The sequence below is a fragment of the Bombyx mandarina genome, chromosome 15 (genome assembly GCF_030267445.1).
Source record: "Bombyx mandarina strain Sakado chromosome 15, ASM3026744v2".
NCBI classification, from domain to species: Eukaryota; Metazoa; Arthropoda; class Insecta; order Lepidoptera; family Bombycidae; genus Bombyx; species Bombyx mandarina.
The window spans coordinates 15143395-15167216 of record NC_143221.1 but is presented as its reverse complement, the minus strand read 5'-3'; the positions used below and the strand labels follow the sequence as shown (position 1 = coordinate 15167216).

The window sequence follows — 23822 nt, the reverse complement described above, 5'->3', positions numbered from 1 at the left end:
TTGCTTATTCACTCCCATCAAGATTCGTCAATTCGTTGCAAGCTATGAATAGCTAGGAATATAACGTCATGGTTGACTATAAAATTGTATACGACACCAAATTAAAATACGAATGTGTTCTAACTGTATTGAATCCGATTGAGTAAGTAGATAACAGACCAATGATAAAATGAAACAAAACGAATCTGAAAACTCTTGATCTAGTGATTTGAAGGCGAACTATTCTAAATGTTCAATATGATTTACGTAAATTAAATCAGGAAGACTTTGGCTTTCCAAGAAGCAACGAAACATCAGAAGAAAACAGTTTTGACCTATGTAAATAATAACATTCGAATCTATTCACACAAACTTTGTGGTTGTACTCTAAAGTTTGCCACTACGTTGATTTTCTGCTCGAGTTAGTTCCATTCTGTTATTTGTAAACAAGAACTTCTATTTGTTTTAGATCAAATTTAAATAGAACAATTTGAAGTGGTATTCTTGTTACGGTCTGCTTGAGTTTTAGGACTACAAAGAACATTTATACATCACTTAGATTGGCCCAGTCATATTTAGGGTCATTTCCATCATTTCAAAGGAGAAATCGTTTATCGAGATTGTGTTTTGGTTATGTAGACCGACGTATTTACTGGTGGTAGGACCTCTTATGAGTCCACGCGGGTAGCTACCACCACCTTGCCTATTTCTGCCGTGAAGCAGTAATGCGTTTCGGTTTGAAGGGTGGGGCAGCCGTTGTAAGTGTACTTGAGACCTTAGAATTTATATCTCAAGGTGGGTGGCGCATTTACGTTGTAGATAGATGTCTATGGGCTCCAGTAACCACTTAAAATCAGGTGGGCTGTAAGCTCGTCCACCCATCCAGGTAATAAAAAATAGTTCGGATATTGTTCATCGGAGTTTGTTTGAAGGCAAGCTTTTGTAGAAATAGTTCTTAGCGCGATTCTGTTTTTTGCTGGATTTCTTCTAGTCACTGATAATACAGCTGCTCGCAAATTGACGGGTCGATGCATTTTAGTCATCATCTTGTGTTTTGACTTAAGGCATTTGCACCAAGTGTTCCTTGGCCCATCTGAGCAAATATGTATAGCTATTTGGCGTAACATACAGTCGTGGTCAACTAATTAGGGACAATCTCTAGTTAAGCCAAATTGTGAATTTTTTTTTAATTTTCCAACGGGTCTTAGCAATATTCCATATGTTTTACATGTAAGTGTAATTAGTCATTTATGTGCGCGATTATACAAACAATAACAACTTCTTAAACATTAAACCTCTTTACAGTATAGCTGATACAATATCATAGTGCTATTGGTTCAAAGAATGCTGGCTGGCCATTTTTTTATTTTTTTTTTTTTTTTTTTTTTTTTTTATGATTGAAGGATTACTGGTGGCCCGGAGGCCTTTCCAGTTTCACCAGGACAGGTGGGCGAGCAAAGGCTCAGCCAGGAGGGGTGGGATTTGCTAACAGCGACCCGAGCGCCTCCGAAGGAGACCTAACAGCTCAAGAGCAGCTGCTTCGCGAATGAATCTACTACCGGATCGGAATCGCGACCCGCTGAGAAGATCCGGCGAGAAACTCAGCGAGCTGATTCATGGGTTAGGTTGCACGGCGAACTCTTTGTCGAGTTCGACGAGTACGGTTACCGAGGTCCCTAAGCCTGCTCCTAGAGCTGAAGGCGTCTAGTGCAAAGGTTATTGGATCTGAGGGATCCGTAAGGACGTGTCTAGGGCGTCGACGGTGACTGGCTCCTGCATGATCAGGATTCGGGGAGTAGTCAGCGGCGGCTACGATAAGGCGATTATCATGACGCATAGCCTTATCGAAGTACCGTTCCGACGCTGACTTCATGTATTTCTGGATAGATTCGAGGCCCAGGTCGTCGTGTAGGTCAACGTTCCTCACGAACCACGGAGCTCCGACGGCTAACCTGCAAAAGCGGGATTGTAGAGATTGAAGGGTGTGTATGTGTGTGCGGGCCGCGTGAGCGAACACCACACTCGCGTAAGTCATGACGGGCCTTATGCAAGTTTTGTAAAGTGTCACCTTGTTCCAAAGGGACATTTTACTCCGCTTACAGATCATGGGGTAGAGTCTACCGAGAATAAACGCGGCACGGTCACGGACTGATTTTATATGCGGGCGGAATGTCATCGATGCATCCAGGGTAACGCCCAGGTACTTGACCTTCCTGGCCCAGGGTATGGATTGACTAAAGAGAGTAATCGGGGGTGTGAGATTCCTCCTCCTAATACGGGAGGAAATCCGTGTGGAGCTTCCCCTCTGAAATAGCACCGCAGTACTTTTCGCTGGGTTGATGTCTATGCGCCATTTTCGGAACCACTGTCCTAGGGCTAGGGCTGCGCTCTGAAGCTTCTTCGCGATTAGGGACTTGTTTCTACTGGAATAGTAAACAGTCGTGTCGTCGGCGAATAAAGCTAAATGGGTCGGCGGCGACCGGGGAATATCGTTAACGAATAAGCTAAATAGGAGGGGTGAGAGGACAGAGCCTTGCGGGACTCCAGCTGTGAGAGGTCGTGGGGAGGAGCGGGTTCCCTCGACTCGATATCGAAAAGAGCGGTTCGACAAGAAGTCCCGTATGTTGAGCACGAGACTATCCGGCACGCCCATGTTGAATAGTTTGAAAATCAAACCGTTGTGCCAGACTTTGTCGAACGCTTTTGCGACGTCGAAGAAGAGAGCTCCCGTGTATAACGGTTTTGGTCGATTAAGCCCCAAAAGAATGTGCTCCGTGAGGCGGTGCACCTGTTGAACGCATGAGTGATTTGTACGGAATCCGAATTGTTCATCGATGAGAATGCCCTTGGATGAGACGAAGTCTCTGAGGCGTTTGTAGAGCAGACGCTCATACAGTTTGCCTAGAGACATGAGGAGGCTAATCGGGCGGTAGCTCGTCGGATGATTTTTTGGTTTACCGGGTTTATGTATGCCGATAACGTCCGCTTCTTTCCACACCGCGGGAAAGATACAGTTCGCCATAGCGGCATTGAAAATAGATGCCAACATCACGATGAGTTGGACGGGTAGAAGTTTAATAACGCGGTTGGATATACCGTCGGAACCGGGAGCCTTGCGAGGACGTAGGTCTTTGATCAAGTCTTTAACTTCCATCGGGGTGACGGGTAGTAACGCGTCCGAGGGTGGCAAGGAGACTCTGCGTTCTACCTCACTGTCTACAAATTCTACATGAACAGGGTCCACGGATTGAGTGCTGGGCGTGCACTGGGTTTGCAATGTATCGGCCAGCAGCTCTGCTTTTTCATCATCATCGAACGCCGTGAGTCGGCCTGAGGGGCCTACGAGGGGGGGCATAGTTACTACCGTATCCGATTTGAGAGTACGAGCTAAGCGGTAGTAAGACCTTTGAGAGGGCGCGAGTCTTTCTAAGAAATCAGACCATCTGGCATCTCGGACTTCGGCGATGCGAGACTTTACGTCGCGTTGTAGGGCACGCATTCGAATACGATTTTCCGCGGTAGGATACCTGTCGTAGGCGCGTATCGAGGCGTTCTTAGCTCTAAGGAGTTCCCTAATATCGTCGGACAATTTGAAGCGGTGAAGGAAGTCCTCCGCTACAACTTGTTTCGATGACCTATCTAATGTCGAGGTGATGTGTGACGTTAAGATGTCTATGGCTTCAGCGGTATCCTGAGGAGACGGGGTAGAGTCTGGGTTAAACGGGAGCGATGGTGGATCAGATTCAGCCAGGCTGATACCCAGCGTGTGCCAATCCACCACAGTCCTCGTGACGGGAACGGAATCGGGAGCGCGACCGAGCTTCATAACGACGGGACGGTGGTCTGAATCTAACTCTGAAACTACTTCGATCGAGTGTAAGCGCAGAGTTACGTTTTTTAATAACACTATGTCGAGTATATCCGGGCGATGCGCGATATTTAGCGGGTAGTGAGTCGGGGTTAGCGGAGCGACGATATCGAAGGCGAGATCATCGACTAACGCGTCAAGCCGCCTGCCATTCGGGGTTGTAGTGTGTGAGTTCCACCTGATGTGTTTACAATTTAGGTCGCCCGCCAGAATGACAGAGCTCCCCATGCCGAGCAGCGCCTCGATATCACTGCTTAGAACGATCTTATCCGGTGGAAGATAAACGGATGCGATAACGATCGGCGCGTGTCCCATCAGTGAGATTCGGCACACTGATGCTTCGATATTAGCGAGCGCGGGAGGATCGAGCGGGACGCAATGCAGGGCTCTTCTATAGTAAATGACGGTACCACCACCACGAGCAGAGAGCCTGTCGTTCCTGACCATGTTATAGTTCGCGATTTTAGGGTCACGGCGCGCGGGCTTAAGTAGGGTCTCCTGCACTAAAAAGATATCAATTTGATGGTCACGCAAAAAGTCAGAAACCTGATCACGTTGATTTGCGAGACCGTAAGCGTTAAAAAATCCTATCGTTACGGATAGGGGCTTTATTCTACTTATATACGCCATTGATTACCGGCGGAGTGAGGGGAGGACGTACGTATTTAATGACGCGTATACGTCGGCGTATTCTTGCACAACGGCGATAAAGTGTTGTGCAGTGGAGGCAGCGCGAATGGCGTCGCCCAAAGCGTTAACGCGCTCAAAGTTGATCGACTGAAAGAAGTCGATCGCTAAAGCGAGATTGTCGGACGCGGTCGGAGGGCAAGTCGCGGGAGAGGGACGAGTCGCGGGGGTGGGACGAATCGCGGAGGAGGGAGTTGTAGCCGTGTTCGTGTACGGCAGCGGTTTCGCCCAGGCCGAGACACTGGGCACCGGCGCCGAAACGAACGCTGGCTTAGCCTGCGACACAGAGGGTGCCGAGGCTTTGATGTCTGGGCCGGAAGCTCGGAGGCGGTTTTGGCGGGCGACGCGTCGATTTATTTTAGGGGCTCGGGGGCATCCGCGGTAATTTGCGGGGTGACCCTGTGTTCGACACAGGACGCAGCTAGGCGGTTCCGTCGCGGTTTTTTGATCGCGAGTGCATAGGGCCGTGGCGTGATCGCCTAAGCACTTGACGCATCGGGGGCGCGCGTGACAGTTACGGGAAGAATGCCCGTATAATTGGCAGTTATGGCACTGGCTAGGTGTGCCTTTCTTGTGTGGGGTTTCGACTGCGATTCCGGAAAGGCTACAGACCGTTCGGATGTTGAATATTTGCTTACCCTCGGGGGTAGGCTGGAGGGCGACGAGAACCATATTATATGGCTCCCTTCTGCGGCCTGTATGCATGCGGTGTACGGAGTTAACCGGTAGGCCTTGTTCGAGAAGGTCGGCCTTAACGAGCTCGGCATCCAACTCTTTAGGGATGCCACGTATAACGGCACGGAGTTCGCGCTCCTCCTGGAGCGTATACGTGTGGAAACTTATACGCTCCTTACGGAGGTAAGAAGAGAGGGCCCTATGGTCGTCGGGTGTTCGAACCTTAATTTGAATGCCGTTCGCGAGGTTACGGGCATTCGTGAAATTGATATTTTTGGCCTTAAGGGCCAGGGAAACTCGTTCCCAAGCTGCCTTCTCTTGAAGGATTACCGGGGGAGGGGTCTGGGTTTTATTTTGTGCCACCGGACGCGGCGACGGAGTGGCACGGGCTGGAGGCGCAACGGGAGTCTGAGGGCGGGGGCGCGACGCGTTCGCGGCTTTGCTAATTTTAGCGGCCGCGGGAGCTCGAGACTCCGCGGCACGCTTCTTACCCTTTTGCACCAGGGTGAATCCATCCGTCGATGAGGCGGGGGCGAGGTCGACCTCCATCTCCGAGTCAGAGTCGGAGGATGAGGAGGCGGGCGCAGGTGACCTACGAGTAGGTGTTTTGGAGGGTGCGACGGAGGCCGCGGATGATCGCGCTGCTGGAACGGTGACCACGGCGGACGACGCAGCAATTTTACTCGCCAGTATAGGCGACGCGGGAACGGCAGGCACGACGGAGGCTGCGGTGCTCGATGCAGAAGCTTTGCACGCAGGTACAGGCGACGCAGGAGCAGCGAGCTCGGCGGAGTCCACGAGAGGGCTCGCGGTGTGATCGGCCTTGAAGGCCTGAAACTCGGAAGTGAGCTTTGGGTAGCGAAGCCGGAGAAATTCCGCAAATACAGCGTCCATGATGGCTACGTGCCCAGGTGGGGCTACCCTGGGTCTTAGAAAACGAGGCCCCAAATTCTTGGACCTGAGCGGTTCTATTGAACACAGGTGGCGATGCGGCACGATTACTACAGGACAAAGAAAAAAAAAAAAAAAAAACAACAAAACGGAAATAACAAAAAGAAACAAAACAATTAAACACTTCCAGGAAGACAGTTTGTCGGCAGATGTACCACGAACACAGAAATAACAAAAGTAAACAAAACAATTAAAAACTTCCAGAAAAAACACTTGGTCGGGAGATGTACCACGAACACAGGCCGCTCGAACAATGGCCGGGCTAACAAAAGCCGGGCGAACAAAGGCCGGGCAATCGAGTGGTCGATGAGCACGTCCGCACGTGACGGGTGCCTCTATCGGAATGTGGCCATTTAATTAGGGACACTGAGGTATTGCATTCTAATTTCAAAATTGGAATTTTAAATTTTTTTTGTTTCTTTTCTTATTGTTTAGTGGTCGTTTTGGCGGCAATCCAGATTTTTTATTTTAAGTTTTGAGAATTATTTTGAAGAAAAATGGGCAAAAATAAAAGTTGCGATCCAACACTACGAAAACTTATCATGAAGTTTGTCGAGCGTGGTTGGTCATACCGAAGGATAGCACAACATTTAAATTGTTCAAAAACTATGGTATGCAATGCAGTGCAACATTTCAAGCGCTATAACACAGCGTTAAATGTGTCCAGAACAAAAAAGATCGAGAAAAACGACTACGTAAGAAGATAGAATGATAACCAGGTTAGCTAAGAAAGATCCCTTTCTAGGCTCTATTTTAATTAAACACGAAGTGTTTGGGGCAAACGAAAGAGCCGGTGTATCTGCGAGGACCGTTCGACGACGTTTGGTAGAAGCAGGGTTGTTTGTAAGAGTGGCTCGCAAAGTACCGTTGTTGAAGAAAGAACATAGAAATGCTAGTTTGGAATTTGCACGTAAATATGGACATTGGACCTACGCCCAATGGCAACATGTACTTTTCTCTGACGAGACCAAGATTAATTTGATTTCTTCAGATGGAAGGCAATATGTACGGCGTCCTGTAAAAGCGAAAATGAATCCAAGATTCACAAAAAAACAGGTGAAACATGGCGGAGGAAACATTAAAATATGGGGTTCATTTTCTGGACGTGGAGTGGGACCTGTGAGGAAAGTTCAGGATAACTTAGACCAACATCAATACAAGTCAATGTTGGAAGAAACTATGCTTCCCTATGCTGAGGAGCATCTCCCTATTATATGGACGTTTCAGCAGGATAACGACCCGAAACATACCGCCCATTCAGTCAAGTCATTTCTTACCAGTCAGTTTGTATCGGTGCTAGATTGGCCAGCAAATAGCCCGGACCTCAACCCAATTGAGCACCTTTGGCACGAAATCAAGAAAAAAGTTGCCACTTATCGTAATACAAATTTGGATGAACTTCATGAAGCTTTTTGTGAGACATGGGCAAACATTCCTGTCGAAACATGTCAGAAGCTGATAATGTCTATGCCACATCGGTGTCAAGCGGTAATTACTAACAAAGGTTTTGCTACTGGGTACTGATTTTACACGTAATAAAATGGAGCTGTTAAAGATATTATAACACTGAAGATTATAAGTTTTGTGTAACTGTATTTTTCATTATACTTTACTGTCCTTAATTAAATGTCCACTACAGAATTGTACCTTAATATTTAATACATGTTTAATCTTTGATATTAAATATTTTTTCTATTTATTAAATCTTTTATTTACAGCCATTTATAGCATAATAATCGGACCACATTATGCAAATAATAGGTGCTGAGAAATCAATATGGTTTTATATTTAAATGTACATAACCGGTTATAGTCCTTCACTATCTTGAATGTCCCTAATTAGTTGACCACGACTGTATATGTATATATCACCGATCGTCCGTGACCACGGAAATCGTCAAGTATTTGAAATGTCCGAAATAATATATTAAGACAATTTACAATGAGATTAAATCGTAAAACGATAATAGTTTTAATTGTGTGTAAATCGCGAAAAAAGAAAAAAAACACGTATAACTTAAATAAATATGTAAATCGACGCTTGAAAGGCAAAAGTGACTAAGCGACAATAAACTGCTTTGTACATAAATGATAGGCAATAACCATATTCGATTCGCAAAAAATATATATTTCTAGGTCTATTAAAATCATTTCAATCCTACAGCTACTAGCTAGATTCTACTACAGCTGGATGCGTAAAAATAATTTTTGTTTTCATGTATTTCAACTTTAAATTAGTCTACTGTAAAGTTCACGTATTGTCGCTTAGTCACGTTTGCCTTTCAAGCGTCGAAATATTCTTTTTTTAAATACGTTTTTTATAAATAGTGTCATAATGTGGTTTTGATCAGACTCTTGCACTATTAACTCCCTTAATTACATTATAAACAGTTACGATTGTAATCTGCTCTGTATTAGGAAAATACCGATTCACGTTACTGGGTAATTTTCCTAATAATCTACTCAAATAACTATTAGCTATTCTATCAGGGTGACACAACAATACGGTGAAAGCTTCTACTTTAGTAGGGTCATCGATAAAACTTAATGGTAATAATTTAATTAATATAATAACTCGATAATTTCATGATTTTCGTTGTATATATCAAATATTCATATTTTGAATCCTACAGAAGAATTATTGAAGTCTTACGATGCTAAGTCATTTTCTCCTTCCATTAAATTCAGCTATCAGGCATTAAGACATAAAGTAAATAAAAAATCTAGAGGAAGCAATGTTTGCTTATATGTCTAAATGTTTTATTAAGAAGTGTCCACAGAAAAGTTCATTGTTGACAGAGTATCTGCTGTGTAATAAAAACAGTATGGGCACAGCAGCATTTTAAGCATCCAATAATCTGTAGTATCGACTGAGTTTTTTTTATTTTATTTTTATTGCTTATATATGTGGACGAGCTCACAGCCCACCTGGTGTTCAAACCGGAACGCATTACTGCTTCACGGCAGAAATAGGCGGGGCGGTGGTACCTACCCGTGCGGACTCACAAGAGGTCCTACCACCAGTATTTACGCAAATTATAATTTTGCGGGTTTGATTTTTATTGCACGATGTTATTCCTTCACCGTGGAAGTCAATCGTGAACATTTGTTAAGTACGTATTTCATTAGAAAAATTGGTACCCGCCTGCGGGATTCGAACACCGGTGCATCGCTAGATACGAATGCACCGGACGTCTTATCCTTTAGGGGCTTTAGGCCACGACGACTTCTTTTTAAAATAACCACTTCTAAATTATCAACTACGTCAGAACGAAGCCCAATGCTAACCAAAGACTCTCCCCTATAGACGTCGATTGATGACTTAATTAACAAAACTTTGTTCATGTTGAAAATACGTGTCAATAGTAATTATTTTTCACTGTACAATTACGAGGAATCCATTACGTTACAGCCCTACATCCATTGGCGTTAATTTTCAAATGTTCTGTCAGCGACTCTCAAACTTACAACACCAAAAAAATGGTAGCAAGATGGTAGGAAGTACTCGGGACAGAATCATTATCATAATCCAATATACTATCTGACATAACTTTTTTTCCTACCTAATCTGATAGCCTTGCGAGGCTGTGTCAGCGTAACCCTAACGTGTAGATGAGCTCTCGGGACTGAAAACTAGAAGGCGTTGCTAACACTGGCCCTAACAAGAGCGGTGCTTCGCATAATCTACCACCGGATCGTAAAAGCGACGCATCCGGCGAGAAACTCAGTGGGCTGTGTCTATGGGCTAGTTTACTCGATCGAACGATGACCGGAGAAATGACTCGTACACGATACTTTACTGTTACAATGCTATTGCTTTTCACTACAAAATGGCGTTGCAATAAAATATACAAATTATTTATTAACACTTGTTTGACTAGCCTTGTGGCGCCGCAGCAGGTCAAAAGCCGTGAGCTGGATGTCCCCTTAAGGCAAACATATTCGTTTGCTCTTTGCCTGCTGTATAATATCTTGTGCATTTATTAAAACGTATAAATAATATGAATCTGGTAGTAGGACGTGGCGGTATTTACGTTGTAGATGTCTATGGGCTCCAGTAGCCACTTAACAAAAGATGAGTTCGTCCAACCACGTAAGCAATTTTCCCCGTCCCGTATGTTGTCTTCTCTCGTACAAACTTAATCACTTTTACAGCACGAAGTATTAATGGTACCGTAAATATGTCAGGGCTTGATGGTCCTCTAGCGAATATCTAGGTTATTAGTCTTAGTACTACCCATTAAGCAGTCGCGTTCAATTACTGGTTTTCTTTAAATTTTTCTTTCTTTTCTTCTGTTTTACACTCATTTGTAACATATCATTTCTGAGTTGGTTTAATTAATTCAATAATATATAGTAATAAATTTCAATATACATGCAATAACAATTCGTCATTTTATACGTCCTCATTGCTAATTGTATGGGACAACCTACTATAATATTTTATAGCAAAGATACCTAACAAGAAACAATTTAGCATAGAAATAATTTAGTAGTTTATGTTAAATTAAAATTATTTATTAGCCTTATTGAGATAGATTGTAATCCTAGTATTGTGCCGGACCTAGGTTTTGGTACATTACATTTAACAAAAAAAACAATAAGTATTTATAATCCAAAATTTGAGAAGCAACGTCTATAAGTAAGTGACAGTGCGCTGTCTACGCACGGGACTAATTACACATCGTTATCGTAATGACGTGTTGACTGTGCTCAGTAATTTCTATTAAACATATCGCGAGGCCTGTTCTGTTAATTCACTTATAGCTGGCTTCCAAAACGAAATGACGGAAACGACATTTGAACGATGTTCATAAGGGTTAATTTGCCGATCGGACGCCTTTTTTTATGAGGGGGAATCCATTTTATATATATATTTATTGCTTAGATAGGTGGACGAGCTCACAGCCCACCTGGTTTTTTTTTATTGCTTAGATGGATGGACGAGCTCACAGCCCACCTGATGTTAAGTGGTTACTGGAGTCCATAGACATCTACAACGTAAATGCGCCACCCATCTTGAGATATAAGTTCTAAGGTCTCAGTATAGTTACAACGGCTACCCCACCCTTCGAACCGAAACGCATTACTGCTTCACGGCGAAAATAGGCGGGGTGGTGGTACCTACCCGTGTGGAGTCCCAAGAGGTCCTACCACCAGTAATTACGCAAATTATAATTTTGCGGGTTTCATTTTTATTACACGATGTTATTCCTTCACCGTGGAAGTCAATCGTTAACATTTGTTGAGTACGTATTTCATTAGAAAAATTGGTACCCGCCTGCGGGATTCGAACACCGGTGTATCGCTGGATACGAATGCACCGGACGTCTTATCCTTTAGGCCACGACGACTTGTAAACCATTAATTAACCATTTACCACCACCCAACCGATGGGGAATCAGGCCGGGTTATTTTGGACACCAGCGCCTTCGAAGAGACTACCCGTTGAGAAAGACGCGCGGAAAAGCCTCAACCGCACGACTATCGATCAACCCCCATAGAATACTCTCGCTCGACGTCCGTTACTCGCTTGAGCATGGTTGGATGGATTTCGAGGGTAATACTACAACCGACTCCCAAGCGACAGAGTCGTCAACGAGTTAGGTCGGCAGGCACGTTACGACAGCCTGTCAGACTATACCAAAGCCTGTTTGGACGACGGGACCGCGAACTTTTACTTCCGGGATATCCTACTTGATCAGAATCCAAGGTCAGGCTTCCCATTTCCTGGCTACACAGTGATATGTCCTAAGTAATGAAATTGGTAATATACTTGTACCAGTGAATCCTTAGGTTAAATATACAGATACAAAACTAAGGCGCAACAAACAAATCTCCCTATCCTTGCAAAGGTCCGTACTTTATACATAGTTTTCCTTGCTTGGTGTCACCGTCATATCTATTTTTGCCGCTAACTAACACGAATTCTCGCCAACAGCGCTGAATAGCTTTAACCAATGCCAATAAAACTTCGACTCTATTTCGAAATATGGACTTCTAAGTCTCAAATTGGCAGTAGTATTATAATACTACTGTTAATTATTGCCAATTATTTGGGTGGGATATTTTTAAAAAAGAAAATGACAATACTAAGACATTCCAAAATTCAAAATTCAAATGTAATGTCAAAAACCACAACCACAACAATAAAATATTTTTGTATATAACTATAGTTATATACAAAAATATACTATAGTTATATACAAAAATATCCCACCGAATAATTGATGCGCAGATTATCAATACCACAGACGACCTCTAATTATTTTTAATTAACACTCGCATTACGTACAGCTTGTAAACACGTCCGATATATTGAATTATGATACAGTTAAATTACTTGTTTCGCCTCAAACAGAAGCCGTAAAATATAGTGCTTGATAAGATTTACAACCTCAAACACGTGTGGAGACGAGTTATAAATTGCTTGTGGAGATTTAATCCACAGATTTATTATAGGCAGAATCTATACAACGAGGAAGGCATTACCAAGCCATGCGAACCCAAAAAGGATTTATTTAGGATTTTATTAAATGACTCAGGTAAAGTAATGACAGCTCGCGCGTATAGATACCGTCACCCTATCTGTTTTATACTCTAAAATAACAGCTAAACAACTCAATAACTTGGATTTGAGATTTTAATAAGTTATGCTACTCACTAATCATAAGAAGGATAAATAAATCGGTTACCATTCTTGACTATTAAAAAAAAATGAAATTATTCGAAATTTTACGTAATTACGAAAACTTACAAAACATTCCGTTTCTATCAGCCCACAGACGTCCACAGCTGGACATTGACCTCCCCTAAGCCTCACCACAAAGATCGGTCCTGCGCTGGTTGCATCCAGCAAATCCCCGCGAACTTTAATAGGTCGACGGTCCATCTTGTGGGAGGTCTACCCACGCTACGTCGTCCAGTACGCGCCACTCAATAAATTAGATAAATTTTTTTATTGCCTTTGTAAGCAGACGAGCACACGGCCCACCTGATGGCGAAAAAAAACTTTGGAAACGCATTGTGGATGCAGTGGTTTCTAGGTAATATGGATGAACTCTACTCTGCGCTTGTGGTCGGAATTCGGCGAGCCTGAACTGAAATCGATTGTTGACTTCACTCACGATCCTACAGCTCATCTATTTACAAATAAAAAAATAAAAAAAAATACTTCGACTTGAAGTCGTTGTGGCCTAAAGGATAAGACGTCCGGTGCATTCGTATCTAGCGATGCACCGGTGTTCGAACTCCGCAGGCGGGTGACAAATTTTTCTAATGAAATACTTACTTAAAAAATGTTCACGATTGACTTCCACGGTGAAGGAATAACATTGTGTAATAAAAATCAAACCCGCAAAATTATAATTTGCGTAATTACTGGTGGTAGGACCTCTTGAGAGTCCGCGTGGGTAAGCACCATCGCCCTGCCTATTTCAGCCGTGAAGCAGTAATGCGTTTCGGCTTAAAAGGTAGGACAGCCGTTGTAACTATACTTGAGACTTTAAAACTTATATCTCAAGGTGAGTGGCGCATTTACATTGCAGATGTGTATGGGCTCCAGTAACCATTTGAAATCACGTGGGCTGTGAGCTCTTTCACCCATCTAATAAATAAATAAAAACTTCAATATTTCACGAATTGACAAAATATTGACACAATAAGATTGCGTTCATGCACGAAAACTCCCAGATCTTAACTACTGATGCGATAAAGCCACGTGTAATTCCAGTTGACCGTGAACTCGGCCGCGAATTAAACGTTCGTTCAAGGAGTCTTTTTAGGCATGAATATAACAGCACTGTGTTTTATGATAATTTAATATGTTTTGAAGATTAAGAACACTGGCCCACGCACAAGACGAGAGTCATTTGTTTGCGACCACGGCTTTTAGATAATGGAAACTCATAAATAAAGTAAATTAAAAGTTATTTTTGACGTGACAACGTCTTATAATTCGATAGAGCCGCATGAAAAAATATGACTCATACGGTGTTACCTCGCTCTGAGGCGTTCCATTTAAGGCTTGAAGTGCAAGCGAGAGCGCGCAACGAGCGACAAAGAGGCACAATCGGCCTCCGCGTTCCGCAGCGTTCGACATCTGTCCCTCTCCTACTTGAGTGAGCGATGCATCCGCGTGGACAGCTGCTATACAATAATACATTTACATGTTTTCGTCAAGTATGAAGTTCAGTAAAAGTGAATGTGGTGTCAATTGTTTATAGCAACGATAATTGCGATAATTGAAAAATGAAACCATTCCATCAGTATTTTCTTATGACGTTGTCACGTTCAATTGCCCTCAGTAAACCGACTTTACAGACAACCGATTTTTTATTTTTAAATTAAATTTGACATACATTTTTTTATTTGTTTTTAGATCCCTCGACGAAGGTGGACCTGGCAGCCATGGCGTCTCCTAACAGCATAAAGTCAGGTAAATTGAAGTGAAAATTAAAAGCGAATACTTTAAGTGTCTTTTGAAATTTCTTGTTTTTTTTAATTGCTTAGTTGGCTGGATGAGCGCACGGCCCACCTGGTGTTAAGTGGTTACAGGAGCCCATATACACTTATGACGTAATAGCCGCCAGCTACCTCGAGACATAAGTTCTAAGTCTCAGTTTTAACAGTACAACGGCTGCTCTACCCTTCAAACCAAAACGCATTATTGCTTCACGGTAGAAATAGGTAGGGTAGTAGTACCTACCCTTGCGGACTCAAGACCTCCTACCATCTGTAAATTACACGTGATTTCAGATGTGATGCACTACGCCCAGTAAATTGCGCACTCTGGCACAAAAAATTGCCGGGTACAATAACTTTTTTTTACTGTGTGCTTAGTGCGAGATTTTTAACTTCTAGACCGCGTAAAAGTTAACTCAATTTTGTATGGAGTTGGAACAGCGGCCCTACGTTTGCCGCTAACTTTAACGCGATCGAGAAGTTAAAAATCTCGCACTAAGCACACTGGTGATTGAGTTGGAACTCTCGAAGCGAGTTGAATTTTCACAAACACCAGTATTTATTCGCTTTGCTGCAAATCAACGCTTCATTCACGACCGACTTCATTGTGTAATATAAAAAACGACATATGGAAAAGCTGCCCGCCGGATAGTGGATAGTGCTACCTATCCTACCTATCAAGACGTCCTACCACCTCTACATTATTCGTAATTTCAGATGTGATGCACTTCGCCCAGTAAATTGCGCACTCTGGCACTAATATGCCGGATACAATAACTTTTTTTTACTGTGTGCTTAGTGCGAGATTTTTAACTTCTCGACAGCGTAAAAGTTAACTCAGTTTTGTATGGAGTTGGAACAGCGGCCCTACGTTTGCCGCTAACTTTAACGCGATCGAGAAGTTAAAAAACCCGCACTAAGCACACTGGTGACTGAGTTGGAACTCTCGAAGCGAGTTTAATTTGCACAAACATCAGTATTTATTCGCTTTGCTGTAAATCTGTAATCAACGCTTCATTCTCGACCGACTTCATTGTGTAATATATAAAGACGACATATGCAAAAGTCATATAGTTCATGTAAGGTCGCTTGTTTAAGCTATCATGTATGTTCTTAGTATTGTTGCGCGCTGAGGTTCGGGATACATAAAAATTCTACCGCAGTACAAACTAAAACTCTATTTAACACTCACAGAACACTTTACAATACGTAATTCACTTATTTATTTATTTATTTTTTATTGCTTATATGAAAGGACGAGCTCACGACTCACCTGGTATTATGTGGTTACCGGAGCCCGTATACATCTACAACGCAAACGCCACCACCCTTCAAGAGTCATGAGCTGTAAGATCTCACTTTTAACAGTACAACGGTTGCCCCGCCCTTCAAACTGAAACGCATTACTGCTTTCCAGCAGAAATAGGCAGGGTCCCTACCCGTGCGGACTCACAAGACATCCTACCACCAGTAATTACACAAATTATAACATTGCGGGTTTGATTTTTATTACACGATGCTATTCCTTCACCGTGGAAGTCAGTCGTGAACATTTGATAAGTACCTGCGTGTATTTCACCGGAAAAATTGGTACCTGGTAAATTGATAAGACGTTTGATGTCTTCGTGTGGAGAGATGCGATTATGCCGGTGTTCGAATCCCGCTGGCCTATACTAATTTGTGTAATGAAACACGCACATAAGTCATGTTCACAAATTACTATGACGACGAAGGAATTACGTCGTATAATAGAAATAAAACCCACAAATAATTTAATTTGCGTAACTACTGAGATAGCATTCAGGTTCTGGTAGCTATGGGTTATGGTAGCCAATTAAAATCAGCTGAACTCGTTCACTTGGTGTTCACATCAATGTAGGACGTCTTGTGAGTTCGCACGGTTAGATACCACCATCCTGTCCATTTCTGCCATGAAGCAGTGGCAATTTAATTTTAAGAAATAATTGCGTATAAACAAATTTAATTGAATGCATAGTCAATACTTTGCTGGTGGTAGGACCTCTTGTGAGTCCGCACGGGTAGGTACCACCACCCTGCCTATTTCTGCCGTGAAGCAGTAATGCGTTACAGTTTGAAGGCTGGGGCAGCCATTGTAACTATACTGAGACCTTAGAACTTATCTCAAGGTGGGTGGCACATTTACGTTGTAGATGTCTATGGGCTCCAGTAACCACTTAACACCAGGTGGGCTGTGAGCTCGTCCACCCATCTAAGCAATAAATAAATAAAAATAACAACAAATTTAATTGAATGCATAGTCAATAAACAGATTAAGAGACCAAGCGTATAGCATACCGAGATCATGCCTAGTTAAACTTTTACGGTTGGACAAAAGGGCTCCTATTCCACCACAGTACATTGAGCAAGCGGCTCCGCTTGTACGAACGAAAACAAAAGACGTGTAATATAATTTATGTTTCGACATGAATTTCTGTTGACTTTCGCTTTGTCGAGTGTGATTTCGGTCTGTGTTTGTCGTACATTTATTATTCTGCGCCCGAACATTGAGACTCGATCTTATTTGATATTGTACCGTGTTACTGTGCAATGAGGTTGTGTAGGAAAATAGGTGGGGCGTTACTGGGATTTGTGCTACGGATTGAAAACGGACTGCTTAATAAGGGTAGGCGCGGGTAGCAAGGAAACGGCAGCGGTAGGCAGCTAAGATCGTTCAGTACTGAATGAAATCAAAAAGTTGTTTAGATGATGTGTTACAAAAAAAAAGTTGTTTGTTTGTAACACATCACCTAAACATCAAACCCCTAACAGTTGCATGAGTTTGAGGAGGCCAATGCTTTCTATTTTCATTTTCATAAGTATTCCCGTACAATGGACGTATTAGATTTTGGAAAACCCGGAGATAGTTCTCTGTGCATCTCTCGATCGGGTAAAGATACTGTGAGTGTGACAGAGAGTGAGAGAAAAAGTCAATCGATTGCATCAAGCGAGTCGCGATCCTGAGCTGTTTGGGAACGATTGAGTCGAGATATTCTTTCAGGAACTTGCATCCTTACATACTGCAAAAATATCTAAAATAAATTTATTATTATTACGATTATATTATAATATAATTTTAAATTTACAAATGAAGTTAAATATTATGTTATAAAATAGGTATAAAAATTAAAGGTGTAAAAACTAATGTTCATTTCAAAATTATATTTCTTCTAGCAGACTCTATTAAGAAGGTCAAATTGGAAATTTCAACGTATACTAAAATGAAATAAAAAACAAAAACTTTTGTCTCGGTCCTCACTAGATTATTATTAGTTATTATTTGAAAAAAATAGACAATATAATAGAATAGAAACATGTTATTAAGCTATTGCATAGATTTTATCGCGGTCTTTGAGCACAGTGACCGAATCAAGAAATTCCGTAACGAAAAAAACCTAACCCCCACTCCGGCTACCGTGTAGCTCACGTTAAACACATTAACACGTTGCGCCTGTGTAGTGTTTGTGAATAAGCGCGTGGCGGGACGTTGCACTGCATGCGCATCATGAAAAGTCTACCCATCTCTCTCTCGCGCGATCTAGTTTATGAGTGTGAAGGGGACAGTTAAAGTTTTGCTTTGGTTAATGTTTATAAATATAGCGTGGTCTTATTATATTATTGTTTTAATATTAAATTATTATTGTCTAATTATAATTAGATAAGTTGACAAAAAATGCTATGCAATAGCTTTACCGCGGCAGTCCCTTTTTTTTTTTTCATTTTTTTTTTTTTTTAGTAGAGGGCCGAACGGTAGAGGGCCGAACCTCCTGCGAGGTCCCCGCGCAAAAGGGGCGCGCGGGGTATGTGAGACTCAACGATCTGCATGGTGTTGTGAGCAGACCGCGGGCCCAAGGATTTTAGAGCCCACCCACTAAACGACTCCCCTGCACTCTTACACCCGACGTCCGATCCCCTCCGAGGTCAGAACCCGGATGAGGTAGGGGGGCTACCGCGGTCAACACTACAACCAGACGGCGCGGCTCACCCCAAGGACGCCCAGCCGACGGAGCCTTCGAGGCGAATCGAAGGCTCTGAAACGTCGGCCGTCTCGGTACGGCAGCCCGTCGGGCCGCCCAGACGGTGCCGCTGGTGTCCCGGAATACCCCGCTGGACCAGAACCAGCCTGCCGGGTCGGGACGCGATACACCGTCGACCGGTCGCTCTATTCACTCCACGGCAGCGCGCTAGAGTGCTGGTAGCGCGCCGCGCGGCCTCACCCCCTCAGGTCGCCCCTTGACCTTCACCGGGGGACCGCGGCAGTCCCTGAGTGCGACACGTTTTTTTTAAATTTAATTAATTAAATTAAAGTTGGTTTCCGCCTGTTTGTGGACGGGCGCTTAATCTGGCGAAAATTATTTTAATACAAATCAGTTTTTCGATCGCCAAAAAAAAAGACGGATTAAGAAAACAAATAGCCCATGATTTGTGTTCTAGTTATAAAAAGTTTACAGCCGCTGTATTATCGGCACCGTTATTCAAAGTTTAACGTTTTGTTTTATGGCGTACAGATTATTTCGGGACATTGTTTTTAGGGACGATTAAGGTGTATATTTACGACGCGGTACGTTGGTGAATCTGATTTCACGCTTCACGTAATTAATTATTGAATTATGTAAACTGTGCGTAGTGAACTTCCACGGTCGGTGAGCCGTTAAAGACAAAGGTTAATTTCAATATTAGTTTTTTAATATCACGTTTATTTTTATTTTTATTTGGGAGTCCACTGACTCAACGCATATCTTCCCAGATAAAAAGAAATTTTTGTTTTCATTTTGTGAATTTCCCAGTTTTAAGGATATTTTTCATCCTTATTCTCCCTAAAAATTATAATAATAATAATAATAGTCTTTTTATTCCTAAACATAGGGTTACAAGAGGTCCCTAAGTTCGGTGTGCTTTTTGGCATAGGCCTCCTCTAATTCCTTCCAATGGGTCCTATCCCTTGCTAATCTCAGCCAGAATGGTCCCGCTGTCTGCTTCAAGTCATCTTCCCATCTCCTGATTTGACGACCCCTACTTCGTTTGCCGTCTCTTGGTTGCCAGAACCCTCTGAGAAACCCACTTAAGTGTTGTGCCAACATTTAAATTAGTATATTTGGACTTCGGATACTGTCCGGTTTTAGTTGTCACGGAAGACTAGGGTGACGTTCGTGCTTCTATACTAATTAAAAATATTTAAATATTTTCTATGCGTATAAAAATATAATTGTAAATAGACATGCTTTAACCAAAACCGACTTCAAATAGAAAAAAAAGATATTCCAAAACAAATTATTTATTTATTTTATTTATTTATTTATTTATATACACACAAAAAAGAAGACATAGTACAGAGTAATAGGAAAATTATGTACAAAGGCACGAGGCAATTAATATACACTAAAAACAATAATCATCGAAATCGGTTGGCGTGATATTGAGTTCATCTATTTGTCGCGCACGTAGGTACTTAATGCAAATTTATGACTTATATGGTTTTCTCATGGATGCCGTTATCAGAACTGTACTAAATTGGTGTACTAAAATGGGACCACACGGGAAGCGCCAGCTTTCTAATAAAAAAAGAATCATCAAAATCGATTCACCCAGTCAAAAGTTATGAGGTAACAAACATAAAAAACTACAGTCGAATTGAGAACCTTCAAAAGTGTCTAGAATTCTGATTTATTTGACATACGGCTTCGTCTGGATCGGAATCGCGATCCAGTGAGAAAATCCGGAGAGAAACACAACTTGCTGATGTAATATTTATACATACTACATTGGCTCACCAATCAACAAATAAAATAGGAAAAAACATTTAAATTTAGATGGCCTTGATATTTTTCCTATTATGTTAACAGATAGCAATATTGCATGGAAAACAGATTTGTACCTATTTTATTATTAACCGAGAATTTAATTAAAAACAGATAAGCTTACATGAACTAATAAGTTAGAGTAATTGTTTTAATAAAAAAAAAACATTTTTTACTGGTGGTAGGACCTCTTGTGAGTCCCCGCGGGTAGGTACCACCGCCCCGCCTATTTCTGCCGTGAAGCAGTAATGCGTTTCGGTTTGAAGGGTGGGGCAACCGGTGTAACTATACTGAGATCTTAGAACTTGTATCTCAAGGTGGGTGGCGTATTTACGCTGTAGATGCCCATGGACTCCAGTAACCACTTAACACCAGATGGGCTGTGAGCTCGTCCACCCATCTAAGCAATAAAAAAAAAAAACATAATATATTTTGAAAACGTTTGAACGTTGGAAAAATTTCTGCTTACCGTGCGAATTCAGTTTTAAAAATATGTCTTCAATATTCAATGTTCGTCTTGAAACCAAATCGCAACTTTCCAAATCACAAAAAAACAGTGGAAAAAATGAGTAAGTACAGCAAGTATATTATTCTAAATAGAATTCAACATCAGAATAATACGTCGATATAAAAACCATCTATCCCGAACGAACGGACCCGAAAAATAAGCAAGGCTTTACAAATGCAAATCACTTCAGTCGAACAATTTTTTCACTCGAATAGTTCTTTTGTTTATATATTATATCTTCTCTCGTTATTTTAGATCAACAGTATTTTATTCCGAACAGGCCGAAATAAATTGAGCGAGATTTTATACATAAAGTATATTTTCAAAACTATGTAACATAATTTGTCATTAACTTAAATAATTGAAAAATAACTTACTATCTACTATCAGTAATAGGAAATTTATATATATTTATAGTTTTTAATTACAAGACTTTTCACTATTAAGTTAGTCTTATACTATTGTTACGCAATGGGATTCGGGATAAATTAAATTCCACTGGAGTATAAACTAAAAACTGTATTCAACACTTAGAATACCCAAAGCACTCAACAAACACTTTAAAACTCTCAATTCGCTTATTCCGCTTCGCTTCAGGTGATCCGTTCGCTGTTTCGCTTCGAGTAGTTCCGATTACTGGCTAACTGCGTGCCATCTCTACAACGCTTTTATAGCCGATCCCTAGAATTATTGAGAATATCTTTAGTAGTAGTTTCTGCTATCTGACAATAGATGGCGTTGTACTTCTCGAACGTCCTAGGTGCTACTAGGTCCTTCGATATTCGTTCGACTATTCGGCGATAGATGGCGTTACTCTTACCGGCGTAACACTATAGTTGTTGTTGTTGCTGTCCTAGGGTACCCGCTGGTACATAGGGCCGCCACAAGCTGCCTCCACTTGAAACTGTCTTGCGCTTGCTCCTTGACACCTCTCCAGGTCCAGGTCAGGGCCGTCTAGGATGGCCGGCATGATCTGGTCCCATACCATAATTATTTACATACCTACAAAATCGGTGCCTACAATGGACCATAGTCGAAGCTGCTACATAATGGAATATGGACGTTTAGAAATGCATAAAAACTAAAAAAAAACGATTTGAAAAAAAGAATTACGCGCAAGAACTAGTTATTCGTATGGAAATATTATAATCGAGTGAAATAAATTAATATCAAGTGAGCCACTTATCTCCGAAGACAATAAATTCTCGGCATTAATTCTAAATATTATGAAAGTACTCACTTTTGATGTATTTAACGATGTTTGTCTGTTTACTCAATAAAAATACCCAGTTGACTTCGTCGAAATGTAAATTATCATCGACGAATATTGTGTAATTCATGTCTTCTAGATGTTTTTTATGTTTTTGAAATTGTAATACTTGTAAAATTACAACAACATCACATTATATATTTTATTGCCTTTGTTGGCAGACGAGCATACGGCCCACCTGATGGTAAGTTATCACCGTCGCTTATGGACGTCAGCAATGCCAAGGGCATGCCGAGCCCTTGCCATATATTCCATATATTATTAATAAGGCAAGACAAAATATTTAATTACCATTTTCTATACTTACTTTCAAAGATTTCAAATCTTCGTTACGCAGACGACATAACTTTAGTAACGTTAAGTGTCAGCCAGACAGCCAGATGGAAGAGCTACTCGGTAGAGTGGAACGCGTCAGTCTTGATTTCGGACTTAAAATTAACCGCAACAAAACAAGTGTCATGATTGTCGACCGCGTTAAAAATAACTCATCAGAGGTCACAACAATTGCTAACTGCGATATCGTACAGTCATACACTTAGTTGGGTGCACTGATTTCGAGCACTGATTTCGAACACTGGCGGGTGCGTTGATGAAATCAAGCGGCATATGACTATTTCGAGGTCAGCCATGGACAGGCTGAAAAAATATGGGGGAATCGAAATATCACCGAAGCCACTAAAATCAGACTTGTAAGAGCGCTCGTCTTCCCCATTATTCTTTATGGTGCTGAGACCTGGACATTGAGAGTAAGTGAGAAAAAGAGGATACATGCTCTCGAAATGTGGTGCTGAAGATGAATGCTGCAAATATCGAGGATGGAGTTCAGAACGAATCAGTCAATCCTACAGGAACTTGGCATCACGCAGCAACTATCCTCCATCGTTCAGGGTCGCATTCTCACTTCCTTTGAGCATGTGTCGCGACGGGGTGACGACTCAGTTGAGCGCCTTGTAGTGCAGGGTATGATAGAGGGTACAAGACCGCGCGGCAGATCACCGTTACGATGGACCGACCAAATAAAGGCAGCTCTTAACGGTCCCGTTAACGAGTGCACAAGAAGGGCCGCGGCACGCGAGGAATGGCGACGTCTGGTGAAGCGCACCACCACCCGAATTGATAACCACAACCACTCTGCCAAGAGTGCATGCGAATGAGAAGAAGAATAGTTACTTTGCGTGTCAGTTGATATCTCTTTTAAGAACTATTGACGATATAAAAAAAATGGAAAGACATAAATCAGGATTTTCTTTTAAATGTTAGAGAATAATTTATGAATATAAATTTTGAGGTGACAGTGTTATGATAGATTATCGATCATTGGGCGAAGACTAGTTATTATAAGACCGAGAGTGGGTTTCACCTTGGCATTATTAGTTTTCTTTCATTCTTTTTCCCTACCTATTCGCTGGTAGCCTAAGCTTTTTCAGTTTCTCACGGACGTGTAGGTGAGCTCACAAACTGAACCTGAGAGAATTTGCCTCGCAGAATCTGTTTAGAGCAATTCTAAACATGAAGTTTTTATTACAATTTTTTGAATTTTGAAATAGAATAATAATTTTGACAACACAGTCAATTGTAAATCAATCAACAATTCAGGTCGTACGT

The 23822-nt window shown here is 41.9% G+C and overlaps 1 protein-coding gene across 3 annotated transcripts in view; it reads left to right on the top strand.

Moving 5' to 3' along the window:
- The window catches only part of LOC114249948 (adenylyl cyclase 78C), a 134123-nt gene that overhangs the window by 27800 nt on the left and 82501 nt on the right, over positions 1 to 23822 (top strand). For all 3 annotated transcript variants that reach the window (XR_016324145.1, XM_089732683.1, XM_028183674.2), the window contains exon 2: positions 14541 to 14597. Coding sequence is in view for 2 of the 3 variants with exons in the window: in XM_089732683.1 (XP_089588809.1) it covers positions 14570 to 14597 (28 nt within the window). In the remaining variant the exon portion in view is untranslated. The remainder of the gene's footprint in view (positions 1 to 14540; positions 14598 to 23822) is intronic.